We start from the raw sequence: 25,837 nt of genomic DNA on the forward strand, positions 1-25,837 counted from the left end.
ACAACAATTATTTCAGTCAGCACTTCATCTGACAGTTATGTTCTTAATTCGTTGTTTGTTTTATAAAAAGTCATAGTTGAAACTGAAAATGCACATCACAGTTTCCCAAAGTCCAAGGTCACATTTTGAGATGCTTTTTTTCCCTGGACAAACATTTTTAAGTTTTATGAAACATTTTAAGGTGAAGGACATAAATCCTCCACATCAGGCTGTCCAGTTACAAAACAAAAACACTAAAATCACCTGAAGATAACCACAAAGGAAAAAAGTAAATAAATGAATAAAAGAAACAAGAAAATGACCCTAAATAAATGCTAAAAATAGAGTCTTTTTTCTGTAACATATTTTGTTTTTTTTAAGACTTGGGATAAACCTCCTAGTTTTGGTAAATCTAGGTGAAACACACAGAAGCACTACCAAACTGTTTCTTTACTACCAAGTACCAAGCCCATAAAAAAATTCAATTTTTCACCAGTTCTGATGGGAGTGCAAAGTTTTGTGTCTTTCTGAACATCTTAAGCCCCTCAAAAAAGGCAGTATTTTTTGTGAATTAATAATAAATGCAGCGACTTCAAAAGGGTCCGTGAACTGCCCAAACTCACAGACGGAGGCAGCTGTAGACCAGCAGCTCCTGAGTTCAGTGACGTAAAATAACGTTTTTTGTCAGTAAAGTTTGGCTTTCAGTTATTTCTGAAAATGCATGTTTCTGAAGCACTGAGCGCACGACTGATGAGTGAGACTTGGATTAAACTGCACGGGTTTACTGAGAGTTTTGTTGAGAGTTTGTTTTTATGTAGTTTAGCTTTTGTTAAAAATGCTCACCTTTGACCTCAATTCATCAGACTTTTCTCAGTTTTTGGACTGTTTGTTCACTGCAGACACAAACAAGGCAAACTCAAAGTAACACGGGGTGAGTAACTGATATAAAAATAGACATTTTGGGGAGTGAAGTTTTCCTTTAAGATTTTTCCTCTGACAGAAAGTGGCACACAGATGTTCAGTTTACTGAAAACATATCACTCCTAAAATGAATGGAAAGCTGCGGCTGCCTGGAAAGTCAAATGGAAATCAATTTAAGAATTTATGATGTGCTGCAGAAATTGGCCAGCAGCGACGTGAAGCACACGCAGCATGTACAGCACGCACAACTGGTTGCTAATGGACTACAACATGAAAACCACTTGTATGGTTCTTAAACCTCCTCAGTCACACGGAGCTGCTGCTGATGGTACAGAGCTGCTGCTGATGGTACAGAGCTGCTGCTAATCACAGAGCTGCTGCTGATGGTACAGAGCTGCTGCTAATCACAGAGCTGCTGCTGATGGTACAGAGCTGCTGCTGCTGATGGTACAGAGCTGCTGCTGATCATAGAGCTGCTGCTGATGGTACAGAGCTGCTGCTGATCACAGAGCTGCTGCTGATGGTACAGAGCTGCTGCTAATCACAGAGCTGCTGCTGATGGTACAGAGCTGCTGCTGATGGTACAGAGCTGCTGCTGATCATAGAGCTGCTGCTGATGGTACAGAGCTGCTGCTGATGGTACAGAACTGCTGCTGATTGCACAGAGCTGCTGCTGATGGTACAGAGCTGCTGCTGATCATAGAGCTGCTGCTGATGGTACAGAGCTGCTTCTAATCACAGAGCTGCTGCTGATGGTACAGAGCTTCTGCTGATCATAGAGCTGCTGCTGATGGTACAGAGCTGCTGCTGATGGTACAGAGCAGCTGCTGATGGTACAGAGCTGCTGCTGATTGCACAGAGCTGCTGCTGATGGTACACAGCTGCTGCTTATCACAGAGCTGCTGCTGATGGTGCAGAGCTGCTGCTGATTGCACAGAGCTGCTGCTGATGGTACAGAGCTGCTGCTTATCACAGAGCTGCTGCTGATGGTGCAGAGCTGCTGCTGATTGTAAAACTGATGTTTAACATATATGCTCCGTAAACCACAACACCGTTAAAGATTTAAACACACAAAATGCTTAAAGGTTATTATTTGTAGAAAGTATAAAGTTCGTATAGAAGCTGTAAATGAAACGTACAGTCCGTGTACGAACACAGAAGAAGAAGAGTTTCCTCTCCTTGTGTCCCGTATCGCAGTCGGTCCAATCAATACGACACAATATTTCTCTCAAGAGCACTCGCTCTCAAGAATATTATGTTATGAAGTGTAATGACGGTGAATGGTTTGCACGGCGTGTCTATTATGTTAAGGTCAAGGACTGTCTCAAGCAGTTCGAAACAACTCGGGAGTAAAAGACAAGCGAGAAGACGCGGAGAGGAAGTGGAGCGAGTGAAGAGAGCTGCGATGCTTCTTTGTCCTCGTCTCTTTGTCGCTCACACCTCTTTTCTTTTTTTTTTTATTGGTGGCAATAACTCACTCTGAGTCGACCCCCACCTGCTTCAGCGTGTGTGTCCACGTGTGTGATTGCATCTGCATGTGTGTGTTAGTTCAGATGTGTGTGTGTGTGTGTGGGGAGGGGGGGGGGTGTATCCTATGCATGCGTTTCTAAATGGGTGTCTGACATGCAGGAGTGTGTGTGTGTGTGGAGGAGAGAGGGAGAGGGAGAGGGAGCATGCTGGGTAGGAGGTCAGCTCCATGGTGCATTCCTTCACACCCCATCAGCATCTGGATAGGAGGAGGAGGGAGGAGGAGGAGGAGGAGGAGGAAAGAATGGATGGAAGGAGGAAAGGGTGTCTCAAGGGGGTTGGGGAGGAGCTCTCTGTCTTTTTCTCCCCTCCATCGGAGGAAAAAAGACGAGGGGAAGGAGATATTGGATGGAGGTGGGGAGATGGGGGGTGTTGCAGAACAAGCGTCTGCCACGAGTTTAGCCCCTCGCCCACTACATTAAACGCACAGGGTTGCCTTGGTAACGGGAACGCCGCCATGGCAACACATGTAGTATAAGGCAGGTGATGTCGCACTGTGAAGCCATTTGTTCAGAGAGAGAGAGACGGCGATGGGGAGAGAGAGGGGGAGAATGAGATGGGCGAGGGTGGTGGGGGGGAGTAGGGAAAACAGACAGGCTGTTAGCGCAGGAAAAATATGTTATCGCCGTGGCAACGCAATGTGGCAACTCTCCATGGCAACAGCAGGTGGCTCAGGGCTGAAATTTGCGTTTGCTGCTTTTGCTTTTTTTTTTTTCTTGTGTGTATGTATGTGTGTGTGTGTGTGTGCGTGTGTGTGTGTGTGTGTGTGTGTGTACAGTAAGTGTGTGCGCGCAGCCGCGCATGTGTGAGTCCATCTCTCGGCTGCATCTGGCGAGGTGAGAGCCACATCACAAGTGCAGACGTCCAAATCCTCTCATTCAGCAGCTTAGCCGAACATAAAACAGGACTCACATTACAAAGGAAACTCTCCTGATGAGTGAGAACGAGTGGGCTGCTTTTTTCACAGCGTCCCCAGGTGTTTCTGTCCTCTGTGTGTGTGTGTGTGTGTGTGTGTGTGTGTGTGTGTGTGTGTGTGTGTGTGTGTGTGTGTGTGTGTGTGTGTGTGTGTACATATGACCATGTTGTCAGACAAACCATGAGTCTCATACAAGAAACGATACACAAACAGTTTTTTTCTCATTTTGTTGGTATCCACGATTACGACCCACTAATTTGTGAGAATTACCAATTTTTCGTTATTTTTGGCTTTGTCTTCTTGATATTTTTATCAGCCAAAAAGTGTTAGAAAATATTGGAAAAATCGAATATTGTGCATCTATAACACTAATACTTTTCCTGGTTGTACTCTTTTTATTTAACCATTTCTGAATTGACATCAGTTTTTTTGCTCCATTCTGATGCCTTTATATTTAACCCAATAAAAAATATGAGAAAATTGGTTTGATTTTTTTTGAAAATCTAAAAAAAAAAAAGGGGGAAAACTGAAAAAAAGAAAAAAAAACATTCAGAAAACTATGTTTATGATTATTAGAAATATATATTCAAAATTATGTTCCAGAAAAAAAGTATGTGTGTATGAGCATGATGGCAGACACACTACGGGCCTCATGCAAGAAACAATACACACATTTTCTCTCATGTTGTGTGCACGATTTGAATTATGGCAAGAAGAAATAAGTAGCACAAAGTGTGTAAAAATATGAAATAGATACACAGCAATAATATTAAAGTATGTTAATATTCAGTATTATATGTAATGTGCTGAGTGTGTATCTTGTATGTGCCCGACTCTTTGCACACAGCAGCACACCTGTCCTGACGTGGTGTTTAGGCGGCGTTACCTGTGACGTTTGAACGGTGGAGAACATTTGGTGCGTCAGGAGTTGACTTCTCTTGTTTTATCTCTAAAAACTAAAGAAAATGAAAAATAAATTTAAGGGGATGCTGCTGCAGGAGGCAGCTGTGTAGAGAAAGAGAGAAAGCAGCAGTCAGACGAGCTAATGGAGAGAGCTGAAGACCACTCAACCTGGAAGAGCTCTCCCTCCCTCCCTCTCTCTCTCTCCCTCCCTCTCTCTCTCTCCCTCCCTCCCTCCCTCTCTCTCTCCCTCCCTCTCTCTCCCCCTCTCTCTCTCTCCCTCCCTCCTCTCTCCCCCCCCTCTCTCTCTCTCTCTCCCTCCCCCTCTCCCCCCCTCCCTCTCCCTCTCTCTCCCTCTCTCTCTCCCTCCCTCCCTCTCCCTCTCTCCCTCTCTCTCTCCCCCCCTCTCTCCCCCTCTCCCTCTCTTTCCCTCTCCCTCTCTCTCCCCCCTCTCTCTCACTCTCTCTCCCTCCGTCTTCCTCTCTCTCCCTCCCTCCCTCTCTCTCTCTCTCCCCCCCTCTCTCACTCTCTCCCTCCCTCTCCTCTCTCTCTCTCTCCCTCTCTCTCCCTCTCTCTCCCTCCCTCCCTCCCTCTCTCTCCCTCCCTCTCTCCCCTCCGTCTCCCTCTCTCTCCCTCTCTCTCTCCCTCCCTCCCTCCCTCTCTCTCCCTCCCTCCCTCTCTCTCCCTCCCTCCATTTTTCTCCTCCACTCTTAAAATTATGGATCCCGCAGCAGAGCTGTGTCCTTTGTCTTGCTGCGTGTGCACACGTGTGAGTGAAGACGTCTCCGTCAGTGTAAGGAATGCCGTCATTACCTCCCTCATTAGTGCTGCAATGATCACCTAAACTCCCGCCTTTGTAGAGTTAGACTCTCTCTCTCTCCCCCTCCCTACACTCATATTTTGGGTGTGATATATTTGCTAAAAAAAGAGATAAAACACATAATAAAAAAGTTGTAGGTTCATTTGACATAATAATTATTATTAATGACAATAAAAATTATTATTATTCCTTTCTTTTTCTCTTTTTTTTTTAAGAAATTCATTAATTAGAAAATTTAAAATTAAAAAGAGAATAACAGAAAAACATCTTTGCAGAAAAAGCACTGGGAATCATTTAAAAAATTACAATTCTGTTAGAGTGATACAAATACTAATAGAATTTTTAAATTTAATACCCTTTTTTTTTTTTACTTCACTGAAACCCATCATGTGAGTTGAAACAGCGGGGGAGCTAGTTTTCATCGGTACTCCCCTGCCTGATGTCATCCTAAAATAATAATAAAAATAAATAAATAATAATAATGACAATAATATTTTGTTTTCGTTATCTATTTTGGCCAATGACCATGTAGTAAAAATCTGTCATTACATTGGCCCAGCCCGTTCTCCATCCAAAGCTGTTATGTACCGCCGCTTTGTCAGTGACTTCGACGTAAAATACCAACGCCAAAATCCACCTTTTACTGTGGTTTGATTCGCCGCCGAGTGGCGTCAGTTTGTAACCTGTCGTGGCGGTATGATACTCTGTCGGACGGCGTCAGGTTGAAACGTTGTCTGTAGCGATGTGATATAACGAGCTGGAAGTTCCCTTTAGGGCGGGCAGGACAGCTGTTGTATCGGTCCAACAAACCCTGAACCCTCACCCAGAAGCCCGGTGTTCGCCGCACGTATAAACGTAGAACCAAACTGTGATGTTTTTTGTCTGAATTTTACCACGTGCATTTGTTGACATTCTGGTGTTGGTTGCCATGTGTTTTTACTGCCTAAATATAACCACATGCATTTGTTGCATAAATATAATCACTTTTTTTCCTGAACATAACCGTGTACTTTTGTTGCCCAAACGTAACTATGTGCTTCTGTTGATGTCCTGCCGTTGGATGCAACATCCCAGAACGCCAGCAGCAGATCCTGGAGGGTACCGGGATCGTAACATGCGATGACTCGGTGTTTTCGTGTTTTGGCCAGCCCTCTAGGTGTCACTGTGTCTCTGAGCTCTGCTGCCTGTTCCACCAGTAGAGATCGGACACTGGGCTCTGGCGGTGCATGCTGTGCACTACATACAATGAGTTTAATAGACAGAGGAGCGCCTGAATTTATGACGGTACTGAAAAACATAACGTCAGGATTTCTAAATACCCTGGTATACTGTAATATAGGGGTCGATGGATTTTGTCAGATAGATATTTGTCATTTTGCCAATAATCTGTATTGACATTTTATTTTAATGATTGCCGATTAAATTAATTAATGACAAAGTGCACTGCTTTGGCTCCGCTGCAGCTGTGTATCTCCCTCTGGTCTTAAACATTTGTAAAAGGCATTTAAACAAAGTTTTGTTTAACAGAAATATTTGCATTTTTATTGTACGTGCATATTGGTTCCTGTTATCCGTTATCCGTCTCATAAACTACTAATAATCGGTATCAGCTCTAAAAAAACAATATCAAGCTTTACTCTAACACCTCCCAAGCTTAATCGTAACCCAGGTATCATGATACATATTGTTTCGCCATATTCGAGTGACTCATTCGAGTTTTCGGGTCTTCCATATCTTTGTGTTGGCACCGTTTTAAAATTATGGATCCGCCATCAGAACCGTCTCTTTTGTCTTCCTGCGTGTGCACACGTGCGAGTGAAGACGTCTCCGTCTATGTGAGAAATGCCGTCATTACCTCCCTAATTAGTGGTGCAATGATCACCTAAACTGAGTCTTTGTGTGTGTTCCTCCGAGTGTGTGTTCCTCCGAGTGTGTGTTCCTCCGAGTGTGTGTCTCCGCAGCGTCGGTGTGTTTTAATGTGACACGAGCGGGTGTTAAAATGTGTGTGCGCTGATGGATTTTTTTTTTTGGTGTTTGAATGTGTGTGTGAATGGACTAGTGGCGGGCGGCGGGGGTTTGTCATGAGAAATTACCCCCATGGACTACAGCGGCGAGGCTGTAATTCTCGGAGGTAATCACAGGGAATAATGGCAACAGTGGGACACCCGGGAATCTAATCACTATAATCAGAAGCTCTGGCTTATGGGCTCAAATTCCTGCCTTGCTATCTGCCTCGTGATGAAGCCTGCTGGGCTGGTTGGCTGCTGCAACATGATCAAATGGTTGACCAGTTTTCTCTCTCTGTCTCCCCCTCCCCACATCCCTTCTCCTCCTCTCTAGTCCTCCATTGTGGTCGGGGAGTCCCCTCTTCAGAAAGAACGGAGGAGTTCTCCTACAAGGTACCGTCTCACCGAGTCTTGTACTGTACGTGTGTGATCTCTTTCTTTTCTTTCTCTTCTTTTCTCTCTCTGTCTCACCCTCTTCCTCCCCCCTCCTCCACCATCCACCCTCTACGGATGTGCCAACTCCAATCATCTCAATTCCAAATCCCTCTTTTTAGAAGCGCACCTTGAGAATACCGAGTGCTGAGTTCTGACACTTGGCTCGGCGCCAGAGGAGGAGAGCTTTTTCTACGGAGGCGTATTTGAAAGTTTTAAAAAAAAAAAGAAGTGATGGAGACACAGTGAGGGAAAGAGAGAGAGAGGGGGGAGAAAATCTCAAATCAGAGACGTGGGAGCAATCTCCTCGCCTCCTTTTCCTCATTCAACATCTTTTACTCCTTCACTCCTCCATTATTCCCTCCTCCTCCTCCTCCTCCTCATCCTCCTCTTCCCCGGTGGCTGGACGGCAGTTTAAATGGACATTCAATCCCAATCAGGGAGCACTCCGGGAGCTCGCTGGGCTGCCGAGTCCTAAATGGAGGGGGAAATGGATACATTAGGCGTCTGCGGCGCGCCCTCCATCGCCGCTGATAATGGAGTAGTAATGGTCAAGGAGCCGAGGTTGGAGAGAGTGTCTGAAAACCTGGAGTCCCTCTAGACCAGTGATACTCAACTTATGGCCCGCGGGCCAAATCCGGCCCCAGATTGCGTGCCAAGTGGCCCCCCAACCATTTTCTAATTCACAATGAAAGAAAGTGATTGACAGCGGGAATTGTTTTTGTACTTTTAGGATAAATAAGAGTGCATAAAACAATCTGTGAAATGCCCTGAAATCACAGGGCACTGTAAAATCCTAAAAATGATGTAAAGAGAAATGTCCTTAAACCCTAGAAATGTCCTAACATACTAGAAACATCCTAAAACGGGAGAATTGTTTGAAATCCAGGAAATGTCCTAAAATCCAAGAAATGTCCAGAAATCAAAGAAATGTCCCTAAAATCCTTGAAATGTCGGAAAATTGAGGAAACGTCCAAAAATCAGAGAAATATCCTAAAATCTAGAAATGTTCTAATATGCAAGAAATGTCCTAAAATACTAGAAACATGACGATGGATGGACGGACAGACAATCGGATGGATGGTTGGATGGATGGATGGACAGACAGTTGGACAGAGATGGATGGATGGACAGACGGACGGACGGACGGACGGACGGATGGATGGATGGATGGATGGATGGATGGAGAGGGAGACAGCCAGGATGCGTGTTTCGGGGGAAAGCAGGAAACTTTTTAAATGTGTTTTTGAAAGGCTGCAGAACGGTCGGGCGTGACATTCGGAAGTTGTGACAGACAGCCAGAGGCAAAGACAAGGAGAGCGAGTAAAGAGAGGAGGAGGGGACGGCTGCCACGGAGAGACAGTTCGGGGCTGTTAGTGTCCTCCGTTATTACTTCCATTCCCAGAGCTTTCAGAGCCCAGGCGGGCCGGACTCGGCCTGTCCCCGCGGCTCTGGAGGACGCAGCCCGGCAGCCTCGTCCTTAATCCAACCCAGCACCCCGAAGTTCATCATTCAGGATCTCTGAGTCTCAGACGCGCTGGGCCAAGTGTCCCTGTTTTATTTAGGCACTTTGGTCACCGAGTTTCAGTGGCGCTCATTTAAAAACCTGCTCTAAAGCTGTCAGCTGCGGAGGAGGGTGTTTCCAAGATAACAGAGAAGATGACCAGCTGTTAAATGTTTAATTGCAGCATCACAAACACTTTGTTTATCCATAAATTTGGTTTACGTCTGTTGAATTACAGCTATTTACAAATCACCCGTCAAACCTGCCAGAAACACTAAACTCAGACTTACAGGTTCGTTCTCTGAAATTAAAGGAACAAAATTAAAAAAAGAAAAAGCGAAAAACGGTTGTGCTTGTTTGAATGCACTTTCCAAATTTGTTACAGAGCTTAATTTTGGCGATAATGAAAAATCCCGCAAGGTTTTGGACGAGGGAACCAGTGCGATGCTCAGCTGACGAGTTGGTTAGCCATGCAGCTCATCTGCCGGCCCACCTGCACAACGTCAGTACGCATCCCGCCCTCACACTCTGTAGTTTAACTCCAGCAGCCGAGCGGGCAGATCGACAGGCGGGGGGGTGTTTTGACTGAGCGAGCGGCCGCTGTGGAGCTCTGCTGGGAGTGACCTTTGAACCTTTGGGCCGGGCGCGTGTGAGTTCAGGGTGAGTATATTTGGTGCTGCGCTCCTCTGCCGGGCCGCGCGGAGCCTGCAGCCTGCGGGGCCATGTGGAACTCATTTAGCAGGAGAGCAGAGGAGTGCGTGTACGGCGCATGAGAGCGCGGCGGCGAGGGGAGGGAGGCCGAGGGCCTCGCTCGCCCTGGAAAACAGGCGGGCGGGCGAAGACGTAGGAAGCAGACAGAAAGGCAGAGCGGCTGACCAGACGCAGGAAAAAAGACAGACGAGAGGATATTTTCTCTCCAGGAAAAAGGCAGAGACGCAGACAGACACCTCTTCTCTTCTGTATTTACTTTGTTTTTCCTCTGCGCATCCAAACCGAGTGTTTTGGGGTTTTTTCCTTCGTTGCTTCGAGCTTGTAAAATGTATTGCTCAATCTCAGTAAGTGAGGCTTTGGGAGCTGCTCTTAGTTCCTCATGTCCTCTCCTCAGCACAGCGATGCTCAGCTTACAGCTCGCAGGCCAACTCTGGCCCCCGATAGACTGCTGCTGGCCCCCGAACCGCTTTTTAATCCACAATAAGATAAAGTGATTCACACTGGAAATACTTTTAGTCTACAGAAGGTGTCAGTGTAAAAAACAGCATCAACATATTTATTTAACGTTTATTTATCAAAAAAGGTGCCAGTGGAGGATCCCCCACACCCCCCACAGATAGACAGACAGACAGACAGACAGACAGACAGACAGACAGACAGATAGACAGATAGACAGATAGACAGACAGACAGACAGACAGATACTTTATTAATCCGTCAGTCAGCTGCTCAAATTCCATTCAAGCAAACAATAAAAACACAGTAAAAGCATAACAACAAACATAATAAAAGTCTAATAAAATGCATAATAAATATAGTTGCAGTTAAAGAGTGGAACTGTGCCAAGTGTAAGGAGGGATGCCCGACCCCCCATCAGTCAAGTGGTTAGCTGCCTAGAGGTCCTAAGACCCGAATGTCCTAAAATACTAGAAATTATAAAAAAATTTTTTAGAAATGTCTCAAAGGAGAAATGTCCTGAAATGTCCTGAAACTGGAGAAACATCCTAAAATCTAGGTCTGTACCCGACTCACAGTTATGTCAGTCAAATCAGATTTGGCCGTTCAATACAAATATTTAGCAATTTAAATCTGTGACTTTTAGGGGGCAGCCCTACTAAAATCCTACAAAACTCCTAAAATCCTAGAAATGTCCTCAAGTCCGAGAAACGTCCTAAAATTCTCAGAATGTCCAAAAATCTCAATAAGAATATTTGCCAGATTTGTTTGTTTGTTTTGATGATTCAGATCTCTGACTTTTACAGGGCAGCCCTCCGAAAACCCGAGAAATGTCCTAGAATCCAAGAAACGTCCTATAATCTATGAAGCGTCCTACAATCCCATAAATGTCCTAAAATCATACAAACACGTATGTGGCTGCTGTGATTGGCCCCTGACCTCCTGTCATTTTGCAAGAGTGGCCCCCAAGCAAAGCAGCTTGAGTCTCCTTGCCATAGCTTGTATATGTCCCTGTCTTTTTATCTGCGGGGACGGCGTGCACGCTCAGCTGGAGACATGAGTCACCACTATACATAGAACGACAGCCAGATCGATAGAGCGGGGAAGAAATCAACAACAGAATTAGGAAGACAAAGAGGTTTGCAGAGAAACACAAACAGCGACGCTCGGAGGTGCACACATCAGAGGAGTCTGTGCTCGGAGGTGTGTGTGTGTGTGTGTGTGTGTGTGTGTGTGTGTGTGCCGAGGGTAAACAGTGGTGGTCAGGAGTGTGTCGCTGAGCTATGAGAGGCCATGTCAAACAGAGCTTGGTATTTCCTTTCCCCCTTTTCTCTCTCTCTCTCTCTCTATCACTTTCTCTGCTGATGCATGATCTACCACTCTGTGGCATGTGGAAGGGGAGCCGTTGCTATGGCAACCCAAAGCCTGACTGGAGAGCGGCGAGGTGGGGAGGGGAGGGGTGGGTGCACACATCAACCCGGGGAGACCTAATGCACTGCCCACACACACACACACACACACACACACACACACACACACACACACACACACACACACACACACACACACACACACACACACACACACGGCCATGCAGCCAGTGATCAAGATTACAAAAGAGACTCTGTGCAGGGACCTACTTATAAGGTTATGGAGAGCAGAGCTGGAGATATCAGGGGCAGAGCCGCACTAACTGGAGTCAATAAGATTACTGTGGACACAGGCGGCCGGGGGAAGGCTGCAGAAACACACCAACAAACACCGCTATCATAATTCATCTGTGTGATACTACATGGAGCAAATATACGTGGTGGGATGGTTTCTGGAGGGGGGGGCGCGCCGTCAGATCGTGTATGTTTTAATGAGCTCGTGGTTCCTGGGGTGGATTATATTTCTCCTCTTAACATCAATCATAAATTTACTGAGTATTTTTAAGCTTAAAGGGGTAGTTTGGTTTTTGTATCCCTTTAAAACATGAGCAAAGTGGCCCAGTTTCTTTAAAAAAAAAAAACATGAGCAGAGGGTCAGAAGCGATTGTTTTATTTTATTATTTTTTAAAAAGGCCCAAGATTAGTTAGAAATTAGTAAAAAGTTACAAGAAATTACCTGAAAAAAAAGAATAAAAATAACCCAAAGAAAGTTCTTCTTTTTTAACATGTTATATACATAATTAAAAGAATTATAAATAAAATTTTGGGGACATTTTTCCTTTTTTTATGATCATATCTAATAATCCCCTCCAGCAAATTTTTAGATAATGCCCTTTTACCTTTTTATTTATTCATTTATGTATTTATTCAATTATCATTTTAAAATTTTTGTTCCTATTTTATTTTTCTTATTTATTTATTTGTTTGTTTGTTTTTGTTGTGCTGGGTGGGCAGACCTCGTCCAGAGCTGGGAGGACACAGGAGTCAAATGCATTTTTTTTTTTTTAATTTTATTACATTTAATTAGATCTCCAACTTTTGGAGGGGAAGCCCACCTGAAATCCTAGAAATGCCCCGAAATCCTAGAAATGTCCTCCAATTTTAGAAACGTAGAATCCAAAAAATGTGCTAAATTCTGAGAAATATTCTAAAATCCTAGAAATGTCCCAAAATGACCTCAGCAGCACGTCGCTCAGCTTCCAGTCTGCTTCTCCAAACTGGGGTTGTGCCGACTGACTCTATTGCACTGAACACACTGACGCTGGGTAAGAACTCCACTTCAAAATAAATAAATAGATAAACTATTCCTTTAAGTTACTGTATAATAACGCTATTTTCGAATTTGCACCTCAACAAATTCGTCTGCGGCAGACAAAGCAAACAGCAGGTCGTCATTTGCAAAATGCAAACTGACCCCAGAGATGAAGCTGACAGCTGTTTGGGTGAACTGGGGGAGTGTGTGGTGAGCAGCCAGCCCTGAGTAATGAGAGGCCTCTGGCTCAGATGCGAAACACACACACACACACACACACACACACACACACACACACACACACACACACACACACACACACACACACACACTCTTCTGGTCTTGTGCTCTCCGCTCGTCTGCAGCACACAGTAAAGATAATAGATTTACAGCTGCCACAGAGCTCACAGTGATCTCTCTTCTGGTGTTTAACGGATCGTTCAATGTTTGTGAAAAAACGGGAAACCAAAGTCACGAGTTTGACCTTGATTGAACATCTGAAGCTGCGTCAGAGACAAACGATTTTTTAACGCCGCTGAATGTTTCTGCTCTGAATAGGAGCGTGCGATACGGAGGAATATCACAATATATTACCAAATACCTCAATGTTGTAGGGTTGTTTATCGGTACTTTCACAACATATTTACACAAAGAGATTTTTGACAAATAATCATCAGCAATAATATTATAAATATTATATTGATATTATGATAGAAGATTAAATATGGTAATGGTTGTTTATTTTAAGACGAATGTACGTAAAAACAGCAAGGATTCACCGGAAAAGTTAGGTTGAAACTAAAGCTTGTTATACCTGCCGAATATTTGCATAATTAACTAATTTACTACTAAGTTTTATTTTTTTTTTAAAACGGTATAAAGCATCAGAGGGACAAAAAAGAGAAATAAAAACAAGATTCAAAAACATTTAAGACAAATGATAATCATACCCTAGTTTTTTATTATTTATTTACCATCATATTTTTATACTTTTTAAATTTAATTGAGTGAAGTACACAGATATCGTCGTATAGGTGTATTTAGGTGTCTTTACAGTGAAGTGAAACAGACCTTGTTTGACCAGTTTAAGGTGTTTCTTGCAGAGTTTGGATGGTTTGGCTGCTCAGTCCTGCCTGTGATGGTCGGTCCGGCTGGTTTATCCTCTCAAGTTTCTGTAAAAACGGAAACCAAATCAAAGTCTCTGAGTTTGGAGACATAAAAGAGTCATGAGGGGGACGTATGAAAAGCAAAGGACATAAATCAGTAAAGTCTGCTGTCATGTGTTATGCATGAAGATAAACATGTGCAGGCTGGTCACACCGGCATGTCAGACCATCAAAGACCAGCAAGAGCTGGGTCAGGACCATCAAAGACCAGCAAGAGCTGGGTCAGGACCATCAAAGACCAGCAAGAGCTGGGTCAGGACCATCAAAGACCAGCAACATGGGTCAGGGTCAGGACTATCAAAGACCAGCTAAAACCAGCTAAAATAAGCTGTGTCTTTTGATGTGGAGCACTTGGTGGAGGATTGCGGTGTGGATCACTGTCAGTGTGGATCAGGGGCGTCAGTGTGGATCAGGGTCCTCAGTGTGGATCAGGGGCGTCGGTGTGGATCAGGGGCGTCGGTGTGGATCAGGGTCCTCAGTGTGGATCAGGGGCGTCGGTGTGGATCACTGTCAGTGTGGATCAGGGGCGTCAGTGTGGATCAGGGTCCTTGGTGTGGATCAGGGTCCTCGGTGTGGATCAGGGTCCTCGGTGTGGATCAGGGGCGTCGGTGTGGATCAGGGGGTGTTGGTAAAGCTCGGTCTTCAGGGCTCCCCACAGATTTTCAGATGGCTTTCAGCGCGAGCTTCGTCCGGGCCGCTCGGGGACATCCAGGGATTTGTCCCAAAGCCGGCCCATTATCCCGGATGTGTGCTTGGGGCCGGTGTGTCGTTTTCGTCCTCCGTCTGTGTCCGCCTCTGTTGTGTGACGCCGCAGAGACTCCGGTGATGTCCGGGTGATGAGCGGCGCCTGGTTTCTGCCGGTTTGAAGTGTTTCAGAGCAAGAATTCAATTTCTGTCTCATTAGGCCGCAGAGGGACGCTGCGTTTGGCGAAGTCCAGGTGGGTCGCCATGTGTCTGTTTGCTCAGCGGAGACAGATGCAGCTGTGGAGCCTTCTGGGAGATTCTCCACTTTTCTTGACAGTTTGGTGATGTGGATATTTGGATATTTGACCGCCGTCTCCTCCCTCACTGAGGCCTAATCCGCCCGGTAACTGATGACCGCACGGACGATTACGTAGATTATTTGAATTAAACCTCTTCAGCTTAATAATGAACTCCACTGCGCTCCGAGCAAGTTTGAATTTAACTTTATATTTTGTCTGATACGATTTGGCTCCTGCAGATCCTTAAACAGTCTGAAAAGGCATTGAATTCATTAATCCAAAAATAAGGCGTTTAATGGTATTAAACTGACTTAAACTCTTCTTCAAAAATGCTCAGATATGGGAAGTAAGATTTTATGACGTTTTTTTCTTTAAATAATAAGTTACATCTTTTTTGTTGTTGTTAAATTACAAGTCTCACAAATTGTAAAAAAAAACAAAGGGTAAAATTTGAAAATTTTCAAATAACAAAGGAAAAATACCAAAAATCTATAATTATTATGACCATCACAAATAATTGTTATTTATAGGAAATATTTTTTATCTTATTTTAGCACTCTTTCAGGTTACTTCCTGTTTCGGTTCTTTTCTTTTTATTTTGTTTGTATAATTTTGGGTGATTTTCTTGTAACTTTTTGCTGATTTCTTGTCATTTTTTGGTCATTTTTTTGAAGTTTTTCTTTACCTGCTTTCCATGTTTTTGAAAGAAATCGAGCATATTTCAGGTTTGAAGGCGTCCACCACTGAAATGTGTTGTTCATCGCTCATTTTTGAGCGCGCGGCTCCTCCCTCTCCCTCGGAGCCGCCTGCTGTCGAGCCCGCAGCGTCAGACAGGCTGGATTTGGTCGAGCTCAGCGGTCGTTGGTAATTGAATGATTCGCAGCGGCCTTAACTCATTTATGACGCTTTCCCGCTCCATTTAACCTCGCCGTGCTCATCAATATCGCCCTGTTGGCCTCAGACGGTCGGTGAACGCTCATCGAGCTGCTCCGGGGTCCGATCCAGGTCCGACCGGAGACGTTGGAGAAAGTGTTTCCTTCCTGCTCTGAAACTGTGTGTTTGTTTCTAACGTCTGCTTTCTCTCTTTTTTGTTTTTTTGTTTTAGTTCCTCGTGGCGTGATCCAAAATGGCGCCCGCGTCAGGAGCCAGGCGCTCTTCCCGGTGATCAGACCCCTTCCTGTCAGCCCCGTGGGGAGCAGAACCTCGGCCATACGGTCAGTAAGGTCACGGGTGTGTGTGTGTGTGTGTGTGTGTGTGTGTGTGTGTGTGTGTGTGTGTGTGTGTGTGTGTGTGTGTGTGTGTGTGTGTGTGTGTGTGTGTGTGTGTGTGTGTGTGTGTGTGTGTGCGTGTAAATATTGAAGTGTTTGTTTATACGTTAAATGAAGTTCATAAACGAATTAACTGATTCGCTATGAAATCATACGTTTATATTTTCTTCTTCTCCTTTTTGAACGAGCACATTTTCTGTTGCTTGTTTGAATCTTTTCGTTGAGTTTAAGTTAAACATTTTTGTGTTTGTAATTTTGTTTATTGTTTATCTTTTTCTGTTTGTTTATTTGTTTGTTTTACAGTTTAACAATTTTGAGATCTGTCTATCTATATATTTGATTACATTTAATTGTAAAAATAACATGATATTAAATCTAAAAAATAAAATGTTAAAATTAATTTAAAGAATGAATTAATTTTCAAAATAAATTTTTTAAATATTTTTTTTTTAATAAGATGTTAAATTCAGTTTTTAAAACAAAAATTTAATCAAATAAATTTTAGAGTTAGAGAATTATTTTTAGAATTATATATCTAATCTATCTGTCTATTTGTCTATCTAATCTATTAGGGCTGCCAAGTTTGATTTATTTTAATTCAATTTTAAATAAATTAAATTATTTGCTAAAAATAAAATAAAATGTAACAATTAATTTTTGAAACTAAATTAATTTTTAAAAAGTAAGATGATAAATACATTTTAAAAATAAAAAAAAAATAAAACATTTTAATGTTGAATTATATTTTAGAACATAACCTGATAAAATGATAAATTCAATTTTTATTTTTAAAACATGTTAAAAAAATCTAATAAACATCTATGATTTAATGATCTGGTCACACATATTTTAGACGGGGTCATGTTGAAAAGACATGCATGTTTTTTTCTTTTTTATTGGAAAAGAAATCTGAGAAACTTTGCTCCTGTTGACCTTAAAGGGACAGTTCACCCTAAAATCCACATATTTTTCCTCCCCCCTGTGCTGCTGTTTGTCAGTCGAGATAGTTTTGGTGTGAGAGGCCGAGTGTTGATATCTGCGTAGAGATGTCTGCCTTCTTTCAAATGTGATGGACCTAGATCGCACTCGGCTTGTGTTGCTCAAAGCCCCCAAAAAACAAAAAAACTTAAGAGCAACAGTTTTGATAAACAGCACTACAGGTGAGACGGAAAATATGTTTGATTTTAGGATGAACAGTCCCTTTAACCATATCATTAATGTCAGGGCTTTCCCAAACACATTCCTTGACAGACACAAAGACACACCCACACCCACACACCCACACACACACACACACACACACACCAAAATTTTCCACTGATAGTTTACATAATTTCATCTTTATTGTGTCCAAAAGTCAGAGGCATTCACACGCTCCCTGCCGCTCAGAACATTTTATCCAGGTGTGTTTATATAATGGTCTCACACACACACACACACAGACACACACACACACACACAAACAGGTTTATTAGAGGGAGAGGCCTCGTGATTCAAGAACATTCGGAGCATGCATGGACATGCACATCCATCATAGGAGCGTAAGAGTATGATGGCCCGCACCGCATAATGAATTAAACATCTCCAAAGTCTCACTAAAGGTATGCAGTGAATATTTGATCACTGTAAGGGGTGCATGTTTTTCTTATAAGATATTAATAATATGCTAACCCTCTCGTTCGGAGGGGAGAAGATGTCCGGGGGACAGGGCACGCCGCTGAAGCTCCTTTTGATTTATGGCTTGTCAGAGCGCAGCGCTGTCCTTTAATGCCTTACAGAGAAAAGTGTCTTCTGACTAATAGAGCAAAATATGTGTCGCACTATAATGTCGGCGCTGATGTATAGTGGACAGTGGTTAAATGGCTTCACTGTGGTGCTCTGACTTTAAAGCAGCGATGCTCAATTTACAGTCTGAGGGACGAATCTGGCCCCTGATAAGGTGCCGAGTGCCCCCCCCCCCAAACCCCCAAACATTTTCTAACTCACAATAAAAAATAAAGTGATTCACACTGGGAATTGTTTTTGTACTTTTAGTCTCCATAAGGGGCCAGAGTGCCTAAAACAGCAACGAAATAGAGCTTGTTTATCAAAAAAAGTACCAGTGGAGGATCCCCCGCACCCCCGACAGAGGGCCTAACTAAGCCCCTGAGTCCTCAAATCATCCCAAAATCCAAGAAACATCCTAAAATCTAAGAAAAGTCCTAAAGTCTGAGAAATATCCTGAAATCTAAGAAAAGTCCTAAAATCCAAGAAACATCCTAAAATCAAAGAAAAGTGCTAAAATCCAAGAAACATCCTAAAATCTAAGAAAAGTCCTAAAGTCTGAGAAATTTCCTGAAATCAAAGAAAAGTCCTAAAATACTAGAAATGCTCTGAAATCCAAGAAATGTCCTAAAGTTCCAGATATGTCTTAAAATCTTAAAAAACATCCTAAAATCCAAGAAACATCGTAAAATCCTGGAAGCATCGTAAACTTCTAGAAACATCCCAAAATCTAAGAAATGTCCTGAAGTCTGAGAAGCATCCTAAAATCTTAGAAATCTTCTGAAATCCATGAAATGTCCTTAAACACTAGAAACTTCCTAAACTCTGAAAAATGTCTGCGAAATGTCCTAAAGTCCTGAAAATGTCCTAAAATATGAGAAATGTCCTAAATCCTTGAAATGTCCTAAAATCCTAGAGACGTGTATCATGTTCCTGGCCCCTGAGCGCAGCGTCTCTGCTTCAGGTGCGTCGTGTCCTGAGTGAGTCTCGTGTCTTCGGGGAGACGCTGCTCTAAACGCTCCGTGTCATTTGAAAAATGCAAAGGTGGCAATCTGAAAATGACTCTGCTCATTTCCGAACGGAAAGGCCGACTCTTTTTTTTTTTTTTTTTGGAGATACAAGCTTTTAATCTGACCGCAGAAATATCCACGTCGGGCCCTCGGGGGATATTTGATAGATCGTCACGTGCAGCCGAACGCAGAGCGAACCGGAGGAGCGGCGTCAGCGGAGCGAGGCGGCGGCCCACCTGGCCGGCAGCGTGACACTAACAATATTCTCTCTGTGTCCTCGCCTCATGCAGATCGTCCCTCGGAGATTATCTGAGCCGAGGACAGGACAGCCCCTCCCGCTACTCTCCCCCGCTCTGCAGCGAGGACCTCCAGGACGACCACACTTACAGCACCGCCAAATCTCCCAGCAGGCTGTGCTCCTCCCAGGCCGGCACCCCCTCCTCCCCGCTGGACGACGACGACATCATCGCCGTGGAGATCCAAGAAGACGTCAAACCGGAGCCCAGGGAGATCCCGCTGGATTCTCACATCACCACAGCCGCCGCCGCCACCTACATTTCCCAGCAGCCCCTGCGCGGACAGAGACGTAGCTCGGGGCCCGGAGCTGGGACTCTGGCAGGGAGCAGCTTGCCCTGGACCAAAAACCGAGCGAGGGGCATTAGCGACACGCTGCCGCTGAAGAAGCGGCGCGCGGCGGCGGCGGTGGAGAAGCCGCCGGAGAGCGACGACGAGGAGATGAAGGAGGCGGCGGGGTCGCTGCTCCACCTGGCGGGGGTCAGAGCTTGCCTCAACAACATCACAAACCGCACCGCCAAGGGCCAGAAGGAGCAGAAAGAGGCCCTGAGAAACTAACACACAGAAAACATGCAAACACACACACACACACACACACACACACACACACAAACACACACACACGAATAGGTCAACAGGTAACGTTACTACAGCATTAGTCTCCACGGACACTTCTCATCTCCCTCTATCTATCTGCAGGGCATTAGGTGAATCCTACTTATTTGTGGCAATATCAAAAATCTATGTTTTCCTACATGTTCAGCAACACTAACATCGATGGGTATTTCTCATGTGTCTCTGTTGTTTTTGTTGTTTAAAAGGGGATGAAAGCCATAAAAAAAAAAAAAAAAGCATGTTTTGTCACTAATTTGGACGACGCGACAAAACGGAAATCACATTGAGGAGCGTTACAGAACATAAACACACAAGAATGGCTGTTTTGTCTTACCTGTTTGTTTCTATGTGAATCTGTAGCAATCTCGCGGTGACGCCGGCAGCGACGACAAGACTTCGGGGGCTCTCGCGGCCGACGGCGTCACTCTCCGACATCCACGAGCACAAATGTGAGACTGTGCCAAAGATAAGCGACCAGGTTGCTTCATGTAGCCGATACGACAGCTGACAAAAAAAAAAGAATAAAAAAGGAAGGCATAGTAGTGGAGGGAGTCGAAATAATTGTAAAACCCAATGTGATATATATTCATGCACTTAAGATTATTTAACACCACTTATAATAGAAGCATCATGGGTAAAGACATGGTTTATTTCAAGAGCACTCATAGTATTTAAGATAGATATTTTAAAATAAAAAAAAGGTCATGTTTATCACCATAGAGGTGGATAGTGTGCCGGGTCTGAGGCAATATCTCCTTCATTTTGTTGTTGTTGTTGCATAATGTAAACGTCCCTAAAAGCTCCCAGTACTCCTGTCCATAGACGTAGACGCCTGGTTATAGAGAAAACGGCGGCTCCCAGCAGCTGCCGCACCTTCCTCTTCATTTTGACAGTGTCAGAGAACTATAAACATGAACTGTGGGTTTCTGTTTGTGTCTGTTTACCCTCACTCTACCCTCATAAAGATATAAGCAATTTGTCCGGCGCGGACAACTCTGTAAAAAGGTTAGAAAATATTTTATTTTTTTCCTTTTCTTAATTGAAGCAATTTGACCTGCAGGACTTTCTCAGTTATATTGCATGGGTGCTTGTAAATAAGATAAAAAGCAAATCTTTTTTATTCAAAGATCATGTAAGATAAACAATGTATTTAGCATGAAGCATGACTTATTTTCATATAAACCTTGATCCTAGAGGAAAGAAAAAAAGTTTTGCCGCCAATTCTTATACCCGTGATTATATTGGATTTTTGTTGTTGTTGTTTCTTTGATTTTTTTTTTTGTTGTTTTTTTTTTTGTTTTGTTTTTCTGAGCGGGCTTTCAAAGACACGTCTTCAGGGAGGAGCGTGGGGAGATCACTCTGCAATTTCGGAGGCCCTGCAGGTGCCGCCTCGGGGCTTCGGGTTCAGGCTTACGTAGGCCAGCTGAATCACCTCTTAGGGGTGGGCTTCCGTCTTCTTCTGCCTGTACAGTGGTTTTTAGGTGTTCGGTGTTAACCCCGGTGTTATTTCAGAACACGTCTGTAGAGTGTGTGCGTTTGTGTGCCCGGGACACACACCCTTTAACATTGTGCCTGCCTGCCTGCCTGCCCTCAGTACCTCCGTTGTCATGTCTCCGACATGTTCGGACAGAACGTCTTTATTTATGACAGTATTGTTTCGTTTTCTTTCTTTTCTTGCCTGTGTGTAAATGTACGTGTGTCCTTATTTTCCATCTGTGTAAATGTTTGGATCAGACGGGCGAACTTTGTAGGTGTCCTGGAAGAACCTCATATCTCTAAATAGGCTACGTAGGAGTCGGATTGACATGAACAGGAAAGTTGGAGATGGCAAAGTGAGAAATTGTTTTTTGTTTTTGTTTTTTTCGTTTACATACAGTGTTGTTAACCCTTTGATTACAGGATGTGGATGTCCAGCCTGTTCTCACTCGCAGCTTGTCAAATACCACCGCTTCTTCAGTGATGTCAGCGTCAAAAACTGATGCAAAACGGCGCTTCTTGCAGCGGTACGATACCCGGCGGTGGCTATTTCTGATGCAGAAAGCAACAACCCAACTCGTCAAATACCGACACTTTGTCAGCGGACTTTGGAGTCAGATAGCGACGCTCAAAGGCTCCTTTCGCTACGGTACGATTCACACTGAGAGGCTGCTATCTCTGACGCAGAGGGTGACAACCGACTCATCAAATATCGCCAATTTGTCAGTGAAATCAGAGTACGACGTACAAAGGCACCCTATGTGGTGTTGATTTGCACCAGGTGGCGACAAAATCCCACCATGTCAAATACTTACGCTTTGGCAGTGATGTCAGCATCAGAAAACGATGCAGAGGCGCCGTTCGCTGCAGCGTGATGCGTAGTGGGTGGTGGCTATTTCTGTCGCAGCATGCAACTACCCAACTCGTCAAATACTGACCCTTAGTCAGCGATATCTGTCCGACACCAGCGCTTAATGGCACCTTTTTGTGGTGTTATGATTCACACCAGGCGGCGCTTTTTCTGAAGCAGCGTGGAACGACCCTGTTCGTCAAATACTGTCAGTATGTCAGTGGACTGTTTGTCACTATGTCAGAGGCTATTTCGGACAAAGCGGGCAACAACCCAACTCATCAAATACCTCCGCTTTGGCAGTGATGTCAGCATCAGACCTCGACGCACAAAGGCACCTCTCACGGTGGTTCAGTACGCTGAAACCCAAATACGGCTTTTTCAGTGATGTTGGCGTCAGAAACTAACACACAGAGGCACTCTTCACGGTGGTGTGATACACTTCAGGGGGCAGCTATTTCTGATGTCGCGGGCAACAACCGAACTTACCGAAAACTACCACTTTGTCAGCGGATCTCATGGTCCGACGCCGTTGCACAAAGGCACCAAAGGGTTTCACGCACATGCATTTATTTGTGGAAGCGCGTCACGATTAAAATATGTGCTGCAACATTTAGATTTTTTAATTTTAGAGTTGGACCGTTCATCAGGCGTGCTGTTATATTGCTCGGTTATTCATCACACCACGCCCTCGGTGGAGCGGACTCTGGGCACAGAAGGAGCAGACAAGTATCAAATGCAGTGAAAGTGAAACTGAACAGTTGACTGAGTTGGGTCTGTAACGTTACACCAGCTGCTTGTCTCAGTCATCTCTCTGATCTGATCGTATCTGATCACTTATGATTGACTGATCGATTCTCCACCCCACAACTGCTCAAACTGCTGCTGAGGAAAAAAAGATCACATGAGGAGTTCTGCCTGCGCAGCGCTCACGGACCCGCAAAAACAGAGAGGAAAAACAGAGAGAGGATGATACAAATGACACACACCAAAAAGAAAAGAAAAGAAAAGGAAAGTGTGAAAGTGTGCTGAACCTCCCCACGTCTCCCCAATTCTGTATCTAACACTGCATCCATGGGTCAAACAGACTCTGGACTTTCACCCGAAAGGTTTGTTTCCTGTGTGAAAAGGAGAGATCAGTGGAATTATATCAATAACAACATAGCGAGCTCCTGTGTGAATCATGCTACGCAGGTGACATATGTGACATGACGTGTGTCACGAGGCATTACATTAGTAACACGTAATAATTATAAGCCAAACCGTGATAAACCTATTTATGGATGTAAGCCGAAAAATTAAGTGTTTTACGTTTGTTTCAAGTTTATTTTGAAATACTCTGTGCATGTAACGAGCGTAACTTTACACGCCATCCGTGAGCGTTCAAAACTGATGCAGGAGGATCCCCTCGCACGTCATATTTTCACTATTGGGTCCACTGACGAAACGGTATTTGGCGAGTTTGGATGAGAACGGGTTGCGATGTCAAGCTTGCAAATATATTTATGTCAAATGTCCAATCCAGAGATCAGAGGGTTTTTTTAATATATATTGCCACTCAACTACGCTCTGTGTATCTCACTAATGGTCATGAAAACACTGACTTTACTGAAATCCACGAGACATTTTTGCATCAGAAGTGATAAAAACACTGCACTGCCGTTGTTCGGCATGCTTGTGCTGAAACAGGAATGCATAAAAGTATTAATTTCCCCTCACGTGCAGAGATGCAGTGGTTATAAAAAGCAGCTCTGCAGGAGAAAACGGTTGTAGCAGCAGTCAGACGAGGTTTTTTTTGGTCAAAACTCAATGGAGTGATAGTCAAATGCATGTCTCATCCACTGGTACAGTCCTCTGCCACCTGTAGCATGCATCACTGGCTTTGCATTTTGTATGGTATCCATGCCGACATCTAAAAAAGAGGCTAAAAGGAGACACCGTCAGTGTTCTTGTTGTGTGCCATCCGTCTCTCGTCTGATATCTGTCCGAGTGCTCCCGCGGCCCAGGTCAAGCACTCTGCTGTATCTGCAGCAACAATCCACTGTTGTGGTGACTAATAACGTGTTCAGCTGGCAAGAGGCATGTCGAGGGGAGAACGTGTTGCTTTAGCAACCGCCTTTTTCCCTCTGACTCACTCAGCGACACGCAGGAAGGATGAACTCCTGACCTGCGAGTCCCGGAAAAACACGGCAACACATAAAATAGACCACGGATGATGTTCTTCACTGCCTGAAAAGCCCCTAAAACAGGTCTTAGTTTCAAACCTGCCAAACATTTTAAAAAAAACAGTTGCCATTTTTTTTATTTGTTGATGTTTTTATGCACATTTTCATTTTCTGTTTTCTCTCTGACAAAATTATCTACAATACTGCCATTTTTTTTGGTGACTGTCTGAGCTGAATATTGGAAAGCCATAGGTTAGAGATGTCAAAATGCAAAACTGTTATTGATCTGTGAGATGTGATGCAGAGTGCACCCGGGTGTTGTTTTTATTTTTTTATTTTTTTTTCCAGTAAATGTTCAATTCTCTCCTTATTGTGCAATCATATTGCCAAAGAATGATTTCAAGACCTATTTCATCACTACATGTAAATATCAACGTTGTCCAATACCGTGGCAAAAAATATATAAATGTTGTTTTATTTTGTTTTCCATTTTCTGAAAAACTGCAATGATGTTTATGTGATGTATTGTCTTCCAGTTGGTTGCAATAATAAAAAATACGAGTTGCAGAAGATTCGTTTGGCTGTTCCTTTTGACGGAAATGAGCCGGGGCGGATCTGCTGTCCGAGTGGATCAAGCGAGTGATAACGGAGTTACAAACGTACACGGAACCGATTTAACCCCGCTGTCGCTAGCTGTTCGCAGCTCTCCGTTTAGCCTCGATCTTCTGGTCCCACTACACACAACTTGTAGCTTGTTTTCCTGCTAAATGTGCGTTCAGGAAGACTTCCAGGAGCAGAAACACAGAACAGACGCAGATTAATATTGTCGGGGCGATTCTTGAAGCGTGTTTAAAAGTTAATAGTAACTTGAGACGGATTAAATTTGATTAAACGTGAATATTCACCTGCACTTAACGATTGTCTCCTGACTGCAGGTACCAACATTTATGAAAGTTCTGTCTATCTGAACTGTCAAATTTGACTGAATTTATTTATTTTTTAAATAATGTGATATTTAATTCTCAAAATGTTAAAATCAAAAATAAAATGTTGAAACGAAAAAATAATAATTTTCAAAAAAACAAATGTTAAAAGTAATTCTTAAAATTGTTTACTTTTTAAAGTAAGATGCTAAAATTACTTTTGAAAATTATTATTATTGAAAAAAATTATTTCTCAAAATAGTATGTTTAATTTAATTTATTTTTTTTAATAAAATGTTAAAAATCAATCTTAAAACATAACTTGATAAAAAAAAATTAAATAAAATGTTTGAAATGTATTTTTAAGATAAGTTGTTAAAATTAATGTTAAAACTACATGTTAAAATGAATTTGAAAATAAAATGTAAAATTAAAAAAAATCTTTTTAACATAAATGATTAAGGATCTGG

General features: G+C 43.4%; 1 protein-coding gene across 1 annotated transcript in view; it reads left to right on the forward strand.

The window, feature by feature from the left end:
* Positions 1–25,016, forward strand: part of ches1 (checkpoint suppressor 1) — an 85,217-nt gene extending 60,201 nt beyond the window's left edge. The window contains exons 4-6 of the mRNA XM_042503177.1: positions 7,404–7,462; positions 16,108–16,216; positions 19,335–25,016. Coding sequence (XP_042359111.1) covers positions 7,404–7,462; positions 16,108–16,216; positions 19,335–19,896 — 730 coding nt within the window. The 3' untranslated portion in view covers positions 19,897–25,016. The remainder of the gene's footprint in view (positions 1–7,403; positions 7,463–16,107; positions 16,217–19,334) is intronic.
* The last annotated feature ends 821 nt before the right edge of the window (positions 25,017–25,837 follow it).

This window comes from Plectropomus leopardus, chromosome 16 (assembly GCF_008729295.1).
Source record: "Plectropomus leopardus isolate mb chromosome 16, YSFRI_Pleo_2.0, whole genome shotgun sequence".
Lineage (NCBI taxonomy): Eukaryota > Metazoa > Chordata > Actinopteri > Perciformes > Serranidae > Plectropomus > Plectropomus leopardus.